The sequence below is a fragment of the Ornithorhynchus anatinus genome, chromosome 4, assembly GCF_004115215.2.
Source record: "Ornithorhynchus anatinus isolate Pmale09 chromosome 4, mOrnAna1.pri.v4, whole genome shotgun sequence".
Lineage (NCBI taxonomy): Eukaryota > Metazoa > Chordata > Mammalia > Monotremata > Ornithorhynchidae > Ornithorhynchus > Ornithorhynchus anatinus.
This window is the reverse complement of record NC_041731.1, coordinates 101495381-101507797: the sequence shown is the minus strand read 5'-3', so window position 1 is coordinate 101507797 and position 12417 is coordinate 101495381. Positions and strand designations below refer to the sequence as shown.

The window sequence follows — 12417 nt, the reverse complement described above, 5'->3', positions numbered from 1 at the left end:
GACCACGGCAAGGGGAAGGAGACAGTAGGAGGGCCATCCACTACCAACAGGAAGGAAGCGAGGGCCGGGAGGGGCGGGGGAGACTTTCTTTCCTTCAGAGTTGTTCGCTTGGAAGTGACACCTTTCACTCGGAGCAATTAATTGATGATGATACCACTGTGAATATAAATGTTACTGTTTCTGACTCACCTATAAGGAGCCTGCTTCTGATCCAGTTGGATTCACTTCGAATGATTCCTTCACTCAATCGCCTTGCTCCCTCCTACCTCACCTCACTGCTCTCTCAATACAACTCAGCGTACACACTTGGCTCTTCCAATGCCACCCTACTCACTGTACCTCAGTTGCATCTATCACACCCTACAACTCTAGTCCACACCCTGCCTTTGGCCTGGAATGTCTTCCCTCTTCCTATCTGGCAGACAGTCGCTCTCCCCATCTTCAAAGCCTTACGGACGGCACATCTCCTTCAAGAGGCCTTCCCTGACTAAGCCCTCATTTCCTCTTTTCCCACTCACTTCTCCGTTGTCCTTCCACTTGGATTGGCTCTCTTTAACACCTCCCTCAGCCCCATCGGACTTATGTATATATCTGTAATTCACTGCTATATACTGTCTGATTGTAAGCTCCTGTTGGCAGGGAATGTGTCTACCAACTCTATTATACTATACTCTCCCAAGCACTCAGTACAGTGCTCTGCACCTAGTAACCACTCAGTAAATATGACTGATTGATTCACTGTAATTTTCTCCCTTCTAAATTCTTCTTTGCACAGGGGGTGTAGCTGCTGGTATTTGTCCACAAATTCTACTGGGAGCGTTGTGTCATCTGAGAGTGGAAAGGCATTTCCAAAGAGACAGGGTCCTGAGATACTTAATCAATTCATTCATTCACTCAATCGTATTTATTAATAATAATAACAATAACAATTCTGGTACCTGTTAAGCGCTTGCAATGTGCCACGCACTGTTCTGAGCACTGGGGTAGGTCCAAGTTAATCAGGTTGGAAACAGTTCCTGTCCCACATGGGGCTCACACTCTTAGTGCCCATTTTACAGATGAGGTAACTGAAGCCCAGAGAAGTGAAGTGACTTGCCCAAGATCACACAGCAGATAAGTGACAGGGCCGGGATTAGAACCCATGGCTTTCTCTCTCCCAGGCCCATGCTTATCCACTGTGCCACACTGAGCATACTGTATTTAGAGCACTGTACGGAGCACTTGGGAATGTACAATATAACCATAAACAGACACATTCCCTGCCCATAATGAGCTTACAGTCTAGAAGGGGAGGCAGATATGAATGTAAATTCATAAATTACAGATCTATACCAAAGTGCTGTGGGCTGTGAGGGTATAGACTGGAGTCAATGGAGACTAGGGAAACATTATTGTTGTGGAGGAAATGACAGCTATACACAGTGAGAGCCATATATAATAACTACAGCTTCTCATTTTCCTCCGCAATGCGTGTTAATTCTCACATTTCTCTGACTAGGAGCTGATGTGAAAGCAAATGATGGAGTCTACTCAAGGTATTTCACGGCTTATAAGAGCAACACCAGACACAGCTTAAAAGTGCTGGCTTCCAAGGGGAAGAACAGACTGAGTTCAAGTCCCCAACTGAGCCGTGCTATATGTATTCCAGGTTATGTCGTAAACGGTAAGTAATGTGCAAAATCAGGAATTTAGAGTGGATTGAGCAAAATACGAGGGGACGATTTAGCTTCAGAATATTTTTAACTCGAATGTTCTAACTAGCTTAATTGAAATTTGTGTTGTCCCCTGAATCAACTAAACCAGGAAGACCGACATTGCTCTTTTATGCTACTGTTATTTTTTATGAAACTTGTTAAACCCTTAGTATGTGCCAGGCACTGTACAAAATGCAGGTGTTGATGCAAGATAATCAGCTTAGACATAGTCCACATTGAGCTCACAGTCTTAATCCCCATTTTAAAAAGTGGGAACTGAGGCATAAATTCCCATAGCAGAGAAGTAGCGGAGCTGGGATTAGAACTCAGGTCCTCTCTCCCAGGCCTGTGTTGTGTCTCCTAGACCACACTGCTTCGGCAATCGTTCAGGAAATGTTCAAAAGGTAGTGGGTTGTGACACTGTCTTCTCATCTGCCCCTGTGACATCCCCATCTTGACTCACATCCCAGGTATCTAAACGGAAAATGGACTCTGGGAGGTTTCTGCTGCACTTTTCAAATGGCACTTTTGAAAAGTCTTTTTATTTTAGCAGGTACGGTAAAAAAAGAACCCACCAAAACCTGAAATCAGGCCTGAAGATATTCAGTCAAAAGTGGAAAGTTTCAGCAGAACAGCCTTGGGAAGTTCATTTGAGATTTCAAACGTTCCCTCTGGCCCAATACCAGATAATTTTGCACCATGTAAAATTACTGATCTTGTGGCAAAAACTGAAGGAGATGAAATCCATCTGACTTGGACAGCTCCAGGGGGTGACTATGATGAAGGACAGGGTAAGTTTTCTGGATTGACAAAATAAAAGGCACTCACCAAGCAGACAGAGCTGGGTGATAAGACGAGAAGCTAAAAGAAGAGTGCATCTGGTGAACTAATCTGCCACTTCTTAATTAATATTGTTTCCAAATATCACACTACTGACCTTCTAGTAATAGTAGTAGTAATAATAATAATTAGCAGTCATAGTAATAGTTTTTCTTAAGCCTTTACTTTATGCCAAGCAAAGTAGTAAGCGCTCAGAAAGAATTTTCTTCTTCAGAAACTGAGTCCTTTCTGACCCAGAGCGACTCAATGGAGACACCCTTTTCAGAATGTCCCATTTTCTGTCATAAAGTCATTCTGATATGTGTACCCATAGAGTTTTCTGGTAAAGACACGGAGGTGGTTTATCATTACCTTCTTCCAGGCAGTAAAAACTTGTCTCTGCCATTGTCTTTGCTCAACATTGTGATCATCCACCTTTGACTCTTTCCTATGTTGCTGCTGCCCAGCATAGGGTAATTGAATTTGTGTGATTCTTTGGCTTAGACCTTTCCATTATGGGTAGTCCTATATGGCCTAGATTAAGCTCTTTGTATAAGGTACACAAACTGCCATGATAAAGCCACAATTCCGGAAAGAATATTAAGGTGTAAAACAGGCCAATAAAGCAACAATCCAATGCTTTGAGGTATCTGACTTTTGGTCAGCACTCCTGGAAACAAACACTTCAGAAGAGAAGAACCCTGAAACCCCAAAGCCACTGGTGGGAGACATTTTCTGTGTGGAAACTGGGAAGCGGCATGGCCTAATGGCTAGAGCACGGGCCTGGGAGTCAGAAAGATCTGGGTTCTAATCCCGGCTCTGCCACTTCTCTGCTGTATGGCCTTGGGCAAGTCACTTTGCTTCTCTGTGCCCTATTTACCTTATCAGAAAAATGGGGATTAAGACTGTGAGGGACTGTATCCAACCCAATTAACTTGTATCTATCCCAGCACTTAATTCAGTGAATGGCACATAGTAAGTGTTTAGCAAATATCCTTTAAAATATAATTGAGACAATCAATCAATCGATTGTATTTATTGAGTACATATTCTATGCAGAACGCTGTAGTAAATTCTTGGGAGGGGATAACAGAGTTAGTAGACATGGTCCCTTCCCACAACAAGCTTACACTTCAATGGCATTCTCTTTTCTATCCTTGAATTTAGCCCTGCAGTAGTACAAGAATACGAAGGAGAGTCTTATTACCAAAAGCCTCCTATTTGGAAGTCAGTGGGTCCATTTCCCAATCTGCCTTTTCCTTATCACTTTCTCTAAGGGTGGACAAATGATATGGAGAAAGAAACATCATTTTGATCCAAACATTAGGGCCTAAATGGGATCCTTTCCCTTGTGTAGATCCACGAAATTCTTTCTAGAGATACTGTCTTCCAAAACTTTGACTCAGCGACACTTCCACCATATGAAACAGAGCCAAAGTTTCCATTACCAGGGAACTTAATCTCCTGCAGTCTACCAAGTGCTTAGGACAGTGCTCTGGGCACTGTGAGCTCTAGACTGTAAACTTGTTGTGGACAGGGAACGTGTCCACCAACTCCGTTGTACTGTACTCTCCCAAGCACTTAGTATAGTGCTCTGCACACAGGAAGCACTCAATAAATATCAGTGATTGAGTGGCCACGGTAGGTCCTAAATGAATATCACTGACTGAAAATTTGTTGGGGAAACACTCTACAGAAATAGGTCTGAAACCACAAATCAGCCTTTTTCATGGGGGTCGGGTGGCAGGGGGTGGGGAGAAAACAAGAAATAGACCTCCTGCTCACCTTATTGGAACTAAATCCTAGAAAAATATCATATTTCTTTCTCTTTTTAGCTACAGGATACATCATAAAAATGAGTGAGAAGGTCCTCGAGCTAAGGGATAGATTTGATGATGCCTTGCAAGTGAACACTTCCACTCTGAAACCCAAGGTTGCCCACTCCTGGGAGAACTTTGTGTTCAGACCAGAAAACGGCACCATAGCAAATGGCACTAGCATCTTCGTTGCCGTCCGGGCTATTGATAAAGTCAATCAGATATCGGAGATATTCAATATTGCACAAGCCGCTTTGTTCATCCCTCCACTGGACCCCAACCCTGCTGACACTGGAAAGAAACCCATCGGTGTTTCAACAATCGTTCTGGCCGTGACTGTCTCAGTGGTTTCGTTACTATTGTTGTGAGCAGCACACTTTGTGTTTTGAACAAGAAAAACAAGAGACGTGCTAGACATCGGACTACCTTTCAGTGAGGCCAATACAAAATGAAAATTCAAATTTTTCATTCTTAAATCTACTGACTCCAGGTTACGAGCCTTAATAAAATGTCACAGTAAACACTGAAGGAATATTAAGTGTCTCGACATATTTCACTAGGTGGAATATCAGTCCAATGATCATATTCCAAATTTACTGTGAAGGTCCTTTTAAGCATTTGACTTTTCTTTGATATTTATTTCCAAATAATAAGTGTGCTGTACTTATTTCAAAAACAGCCTCACAAAGGCTCGGTTCATGAAGAGCAACTCTCTCCTTTTTGCTGCTTACCCAGTTGGTAAGTCTGTATCCCTTGACTTCTAGTCTGAGAAGCAGCTTAGCTTAGTAGATAGAGCATGGACCTGGAGTTAGAAGGACCTGGGTTATAACTCTGGCTCCACCCCTTGTCTGCTGTGTGACCTTGGGCAAGTCACCTCACTCCTCTATGCCTCAGTTACTTCATCTGTAAAATTTGTTCATTCAATAGTATTTATTGAGTGCTTACTATGTGCAGAGCACTGTACTAAGCACTTGGAATGTACAATTCGGCAACAGATAGAGACAATCTCTGACCAGTAACGGGCTCACAGTCTAAACGGGGAAGACAGACAGCAAAGCAAAGCAAAACAGAACAAAACAAAACAAGTAGTCTGGAGTAGATATCACCAAGATAAATAGAATCATAGATATATACACATCATTCATGAAATAGAGTAATAAATGATATATACAAATATGCACAGTGCTGAGGGGAGGGGAAGGGGGAAGAGCAGAGGGTGGGAGGGGGGAATGGGAAGGGGAGGAGGAGCAGAGGGAAAGGGAGGACTCAGTCGGGGAAGGCTTCCTGGAGGAGGTGAGCTCTCAATAAGGTTTTAAAGAGGGGAAGAGAGTTAGTTTGGTGGAGGTGAGGAGGGAGGGCATTCCAGGACAGTAGTAGGACATGGGCCAAGGGGCGACGGTGGGACAGGTGCGAATGGGGGACCGTGAGGAGGTGAGCAGCAGAAGAGCGGTGTATACAGGGTGGGCAGCAGAAAGAGAGAAGGGAGGTGAGGTAGGAGGGGGCAAGATGATGGAGAGCTTTGAAGCCAAGAGTGAGGAGTTTTTGTTTCATGCGAAGGTTGGTAGGCAACCACTGGAGGGTTTTGAGGAGAGAGTGACATGCCCAGAGCCTTTCTGTAGGAAGACAATCAGGGCAGCAGAATGAAGAATAGACTAGAGAGGGGAGAGACAGGAGGAAGAGGGATCAGAGAGGAGGCTGACACAATAATCCAGTCGGGATATTATGCGAGCTTGTACCAGCACGGTAGTAGTTTGGATGGAGAGGAAAGGGAGGATCTTGACAATATTGTGAAGGTGAGACTGGCAGGTGTTGGTGACGGATCGAATGTGTGGGGTGAATGGGAGACCAGAGTCACGGATGACACCGAGGTTGCGGGCTTTGGAGACGGGAAGGACGGTCGCGCCGTCCACAGTGACAGGGAAGTCGGGGAGAGGACAGGGTTTGGTAGGGAAGATAAGGAGCTCAGTCTTAGACTTGTTGAGCTTTAGGTGGCCGGCAGACATCCAGGTGGAGATGTCCTGGGGATTAAAATGGGGATTAAGAGTGTGAGTCCCATATGGGACAGGAACTGATTCCAACCTGATTAACTTGTATCTACCCCAGGACTTAGAACAGTGCTTGCCACATAGTGAGTACTTATCAAGTACCATAATTATTATTATCATTATTAGTCTGCCTCTATTTGACATTGCATGGGACTGTGCTTCACTACCTCTTCAAGATGTTAGCTCTCTCATCCCTGTTTTCTTTCGTCTCCATTGTCGATCTTCTGCCTCCAGCCTCTCCCCTCTCCAATCCATACTTCACTTTTCTGGCCAGGTCTCCCTGCTCCTCAAGTACCTTGACTAATAACACTTTTAGTATTTAAGCGCTTACTATATGCCGAGAAGCATATAGCGGAAAGAACACGGGATTGGGAGTCAGAGGTCATGGGTTCGAATCCCGACTCTGCCGCTTATCAGCTGTGTGACTGTGGGCAAGTCACTTCACTTCTCTGTGCCTCAGTTACCTCATCTGTAAAATGGGGATTAAGCTTGTGAGCCTCATGTGGGACAACCTGATTACCTTGCGTACCCCAGCGCTTAGAACAGTGCTCTGCACATAGTAAGCGCTTAATAAATACCAACATTATTATTAAGTTCTGGAGTACATGAAGAAAATCATAGTGGAAGAAAGTAGGCACAATTCCTCATCATTGAAACCATGTCTCAGTTTCATATTGGTGAACAGTCTCTGAGTCAAAGTACTGCAAGACAATGTTTCTAGAAAGAATTTTACTACAGATTGGATCTACACAAGGGAAAGGAAATTTCCCAATCCCACTGGGGTCTCACAATCTAAGTGGAAGGGAGAATAGGTATTCCATCTCCGTTTTACAGATGATGAAACTGAGGCAGAGATGATACAGCAGTCAAGTGGCAGAGACATGATTAGAACTCAGGTCTCATAATAATAATAATAATGGTATTTGTTAAACACTTACTATGTACCAAGCACTGTTCTAAGATCTAGGATAGATACAAGGTTATCACATGGGGCTCACAGTCTTAATCCCCATTTTCCAGATGAGGTAACTGAAGCACAGAGAAGTTAAGTGATTTGCCCAAAGTCACACAGCTGATAAATGGCGGAGTCTGGATTAGAACCCATGACCTCTGACTCTGAAGCCCATGCTCTTTCCACTAAGCCGTGCTGCTTCTCATGACTCTTGGGCCCTTGGCTTTTCCACTAGACCATGCTGCTTCCCACCCATCTCTCCATCAAAAGGCAACTCCTCCCCGTTGTCTTTAAAGCACCATCGACTCTCTGCTCTGTACTGATCTTCACTCCCCTCCCACTCTTCTCACCCCAGCTCACACCCTTTGCTCCTCTAATACCTAACTGCTCACTGGGCTTCACTCTCATCTCTCTTGCCAATGGCCCTTGCTCACCCCCTCGCTCAAGCCTCGAACTGTCCCCACTTTCCTGATAATAATAATAATGGTAGTTATTAGACACTTACTACGTGCCAGGCACTGTTCTAAGAACCGGAGTAGATACAAGTTAATCAGGTTGGACACAGCCCCTGTCCCACTGGGGCTCACATCTTAATCCCCATTTTACAGATGAGGTAACTGAGGCACAAAAAAGGGAAGAGACTTGTCCAAAGTCACACAGCCGAGACGTGGCAGAGTCAGGATTAGAATCCGGGTCCTTCTGACTCCCGGACCCATTGTCTATCCACTGAACCACACTACCTCTCACTGCTTCGTAACCGGCTGACCAGCACTCTCCCCATCATCCAAGCCCTACTATAAATCGCACCTCCTCCAGGAAGCCTTCTCTGACTAATCTCACATTATCCTACTCAATTTTCCCTCCATATTTGCCAACTACAAACTTATCCCCCTCAAGCACTTAGGTACTCACCTCAACCCCACCACACTTATGTACATAACTCGGTATTCAATTTCTTCCCGTACCTCTTATTTGAATATGTCTCCCCCATTAGAAACATAGAGCAGGAACTGTCTACTACTCAGTTGAACCCTTCCATGTACTTAGTACAGTGTTCTGCTAAGTAAAAATACAATTAAAAAAACATATTTGTTAAGCCCTTACTATTTACCAAGCACTGTATTAAGCTCTGGGGTTGATACAGGAAAGAGTCCCTGTCCCACATGGGGCTCACAGTCTAAGTCGGAGTGAGGAGAATTCAATCCTCATTTTACAGATGAGGTAACTGAGGCATAGGGAAGGGATGTGACTTGCCCAAGGTGACACAGCAGACAAGTGGCAGAGCCTGGGTTAGTACCCAGATCCTCCGACTCCTAGATCCGTGCTCTATCTACTAGGTCATGCTGCTTCCCAGTGATTGGCTGATTATGCCCGTTTCATTCATTCATTCAATAGTATTTATTGAGCGCTTACTATGTGCAGAGCACTGTACTAAGTGCTTGGAATGTACAATTTGGCAACAGATAGAGACAATCCCTGCCCAATTACGGGCTCACAGTCTAATCGGGGGAGACAGATGGCAGAGCAAAACAGAATGAAACAAAAACAAGACAACATTTTCACGATAAATAGAATCAAGGGGATGTACATTTCATTGACAAAATAAATAGGGAAATAAATAATATACATATACAAATGAGCACAGTGCTGAGGGGAGGGGAATGGACAGGGGGAGGAGCAGAGGGAAAGGGGGGCTCAGCTGAAGGGAGGGGAAGGGGAAAGGGAGAGGAGAAGAGGGCGGAGGGGGAGCAGAGGGAACAGGGGGTAGCTCAGTCTGGGAAGGCCTCTTGGAGGAGATGAGCTCTCAGTAGGGCTTTGAAGAGGGGAAGAGAGTTAGTTTGGTGGAGGTGGAGGGAGGCCATTCCAGGACAGAGATAGAACGTGGGCCAAAGGTCGACGGCGGGATAGGCGAGAATGGGGGACGGTGAGGAGGTGAGCGGCAGAGGAGCGGAGTGTATGGGGTGGGCAGTAGAAAGAGAGAAGGAAGGAGAGGTAGGAGGGGGCAAGGTGATGGAGAGCTTTGAAGCCAAGAGTGAGGAGTTTTTGTTTCATGCAGAGGTTGATAGGCAACCACTGGAGGTTTTTAAGGAGGGTAGTGACATGCCCAGAGTGTTTCTGTAGGAAGATGATCCGGGCAACGGAATGAAGAATAGACTGGAGTGGGGAGAGACAGGAGGAGGGGAGATCAGAGAGAAGGCTGACACAATAATCTAGTCGGAATATTATGAGAGCTTGTACCAGCACGATAACCATTTGGATGGAGAGGAAAGGGCGGATCTTGGAGATACTGTAAAGGTGAGGCCGGCGGGCCTTGCTGACGGATTGGATGTGTGGGGTGAATGAGAGAGCTGAGTCAAGGATGACACCAAAGTTGCAGGCTTGTGAGATGGGAAGGATGGTCGTGCCGTCCACAGTGACAGGGAAGTCAAGAAGATGACAGGGTTTGGGAGGGAAGATAAGGAGCTCAGTTTTGGACATGTTGAGTTTTAGGTGGCGGCAGACATCCAGGTGAAGATGTCCTGGAGGCAGGAGGAGATTCTATTCACTATACAGAGGCTTCTTAGATATTTTACTATTATGAATTAATCAATAAACTTATCAATCAATCATATTTCCTGAGCACTGTGGGAGAGTCAGGAGAGTGGATCACTGTGTGCCCCCACTCATTCTAACCCAACTCCACCCTCTTGTCATCCAAAATGTATGTTAAACCATTTTGACTATGGAGGAGGCCCTGAGATAAGAACACTAATTATTACCACTACTAATAATAATTATAGTACTTGTTAAGCCCTTACTATGTGCTACATACTGTTCTAAGAAGTGGGATAGATACAAGTTAATCAGTCTGGACACAGTCCCTATCCCACAAGGGGCTCATATTCTTAATCACCATTTTACAGATAAGGTAACTGATACTCAGAGAAGTTCACAGCAGGCATGTGGAGGAGCCAGGATTAGAACCCAGGATCTTCTGAGTCCCAAGCCTGTGTTCTACCCAGTAGGCTATAACATCCTGGTCATCTTGAAGGACTTTGTCTTACAGACTGGTCATAGGTCAAAATGATGTTAATCCTTTGTGGAGCCACCTATAAAGGACAATCACTGTTCTAAGTGTTCAAATAAATACAAGATAATCAAATGGGACAGTCCCTGCCCCACACAGAGCTCATAGTCCAAGAAATAAACAGAACAGGTATTTTGCCCCTATTTTACATATGAGTAAACTGAGGTACAAGGAAGTGACTTGTCCAAGGCCACACAACAGGGAAGTAGCAGTGCTGGGACTAGAACTTCCTAGTGGAAAGATCACTGGTCTGGAGGTCAGAAGACATAAGTTCCAATCACAGATCCACCACTTGATTCTCTGTGATCCGGAGCAAGTTCACTCACTCATTTGTTCCATCATATTTATTTAGTACTTACTGTGAGCAAGTCATTAACTTCCCTGTGCCTCAGTTTCTTCATCTGTAAAATGGAGACTGAATGCTTGTTCTGTCTCCCCCTTATTTTCTTGTTATCTTAAATTATCTTGTATCTTCCTAATGACCTTGTATTAAACCCAACACCGAGGACAGTACTTGACATATATAAAGCATTTCAAAAAATCATTATACTTTATAATGATGATAATAATGATAGCTCCAGGAACACGCTCTTTTCAGTAGGCCCTCTGTCTTCCAGAGACCAGAACCAGGAGGACAGAATAAATGGTTTGAAGACATAATAAAGCTGAGTTTCAAACAAGTAGAGACTTTGGTCTACTGGGAGACCTTTTTATTATAAGAGGTTTTTCCCCTCAACATCCTCTTCCACAGCTCATAAAGGTACCGCTCCTCTGGGTGTTAGGTGGATCATTTCACCATCATGGCAGAACATACAAAAATAACCACAACAAAACAAATGAATGCCCACCTGGGGATATTAAATTTTAGGGATAATTGGACTTGACTAATACCAAACACTTGTTATCCAAAGACACATAGTCTTAAAAATGAAGCAAATTCAAGTCTGTGAGAAACTGCAAACGAACATGTCTCTCTATAAAGGTTTTTCGATAGAGAGGCTGCATAATCTAGCAGAAAGAGCACGGTTCTGGCAGTTAGAGAAGCTGGGTTCTAAATCTGACTCTGCCACTTCTCTAGTCTGTGACTTCTCTGAGTCTCAGCTTCCTCACTGACAAAATGAGGATTAAATACCTCTTCGCCCTCCTACTTAAACTGTGAGTTCCATGTGAGACATGGACTGTGGCCAGTCTGATTGTTTCGTGTCTACCCCTGCGCTTACTACTGTACCTGGCACATAGCAAGTATGGAACAAAAAGTAAAATTATAATCATCATCCTTATTATTATTATTATTATTAATAAAAGAAACCCCAAAGGACAGACTCCCCTAATATATTTATCGATTATTCTTTGAAGACTCTCTGCACACACAAACCCACTCACCCAAAAATCACAAATATTTCCCAGAACAATTTCACTCAAACCCACCCTGAATCAAGTATTTAAGATTAAAAAGCCCCCTACTTGTCTAGAACAGAGTTAATTGTTGAGGAATTGTTGAGATAAAAGTAGAGAAAACCAAAGGCAGCAGAAAGGCTTATGGAAATTGGGAGTTGGATTTCTCCCTAAATACCCGAGTTAGAAATCAACTAGGTGGAATTAAGAGCTGTGACTCAGGAATACCTGCAATGATATCAAAGACAAATGGTTTACTAATTACCATGAATCCTCCCCATAGAATATGGACAGGGCAACAGACTACAAATAGGTCATGGATAAGACACTTTGCTAATCCACTAGTCATCTGGCAACAATTAATTATTATCTGGTTAGTTGTGTAGAGGAGAACAGTGTGTTTTTTGTTGCCGTTGTTACTGACCTCTTGCACAACACTTGACCTCCCTGGAATTCCCATCTCCACCCCTCATATGTGATAGACCACAGCTCTCCCCAGCTTTGAAGGCCTCCTGAAATCACAGCTCCTCTAGAAGGCCTTCCCATATTAATTTCCACTTCCCCACTTTATATCCCCAAACAGTCACTATAACACTTCCTTATACTTATACACCATAGTAGCCCTTAC

At 44.1% G+C, this 12417-nt stretch overlaps 1 protein-coding gene across 1 annotated transcript in view; it reads left to right on the top strand.

Moving 5' to 3' along the window:
- The window catches only part of LOC114811263 (calcium-activated chloride channel regulator 4-like), a 36681-nt gene extending 31983 nt beyond the window's left edge, over positions 1–4698 (top strand). The window contains exons 8-10 of the mRNA XM_039911977.1: positions 1499–1656; positions 2263–2485; positions 4349–4698. Coding sequence (XP_039767911.1) covers positions 1499–1656; positions 2263–2485; positions 4349–4698 — 731 coding nt within the window. The remainder of the gene's footprint in view (positions 1–1498; positions 1657–2262; positions 2486–4348) is intronic.
- The last annotated feature ends 7719 nt before the right edge of the window (positions 4699–12417 follow it).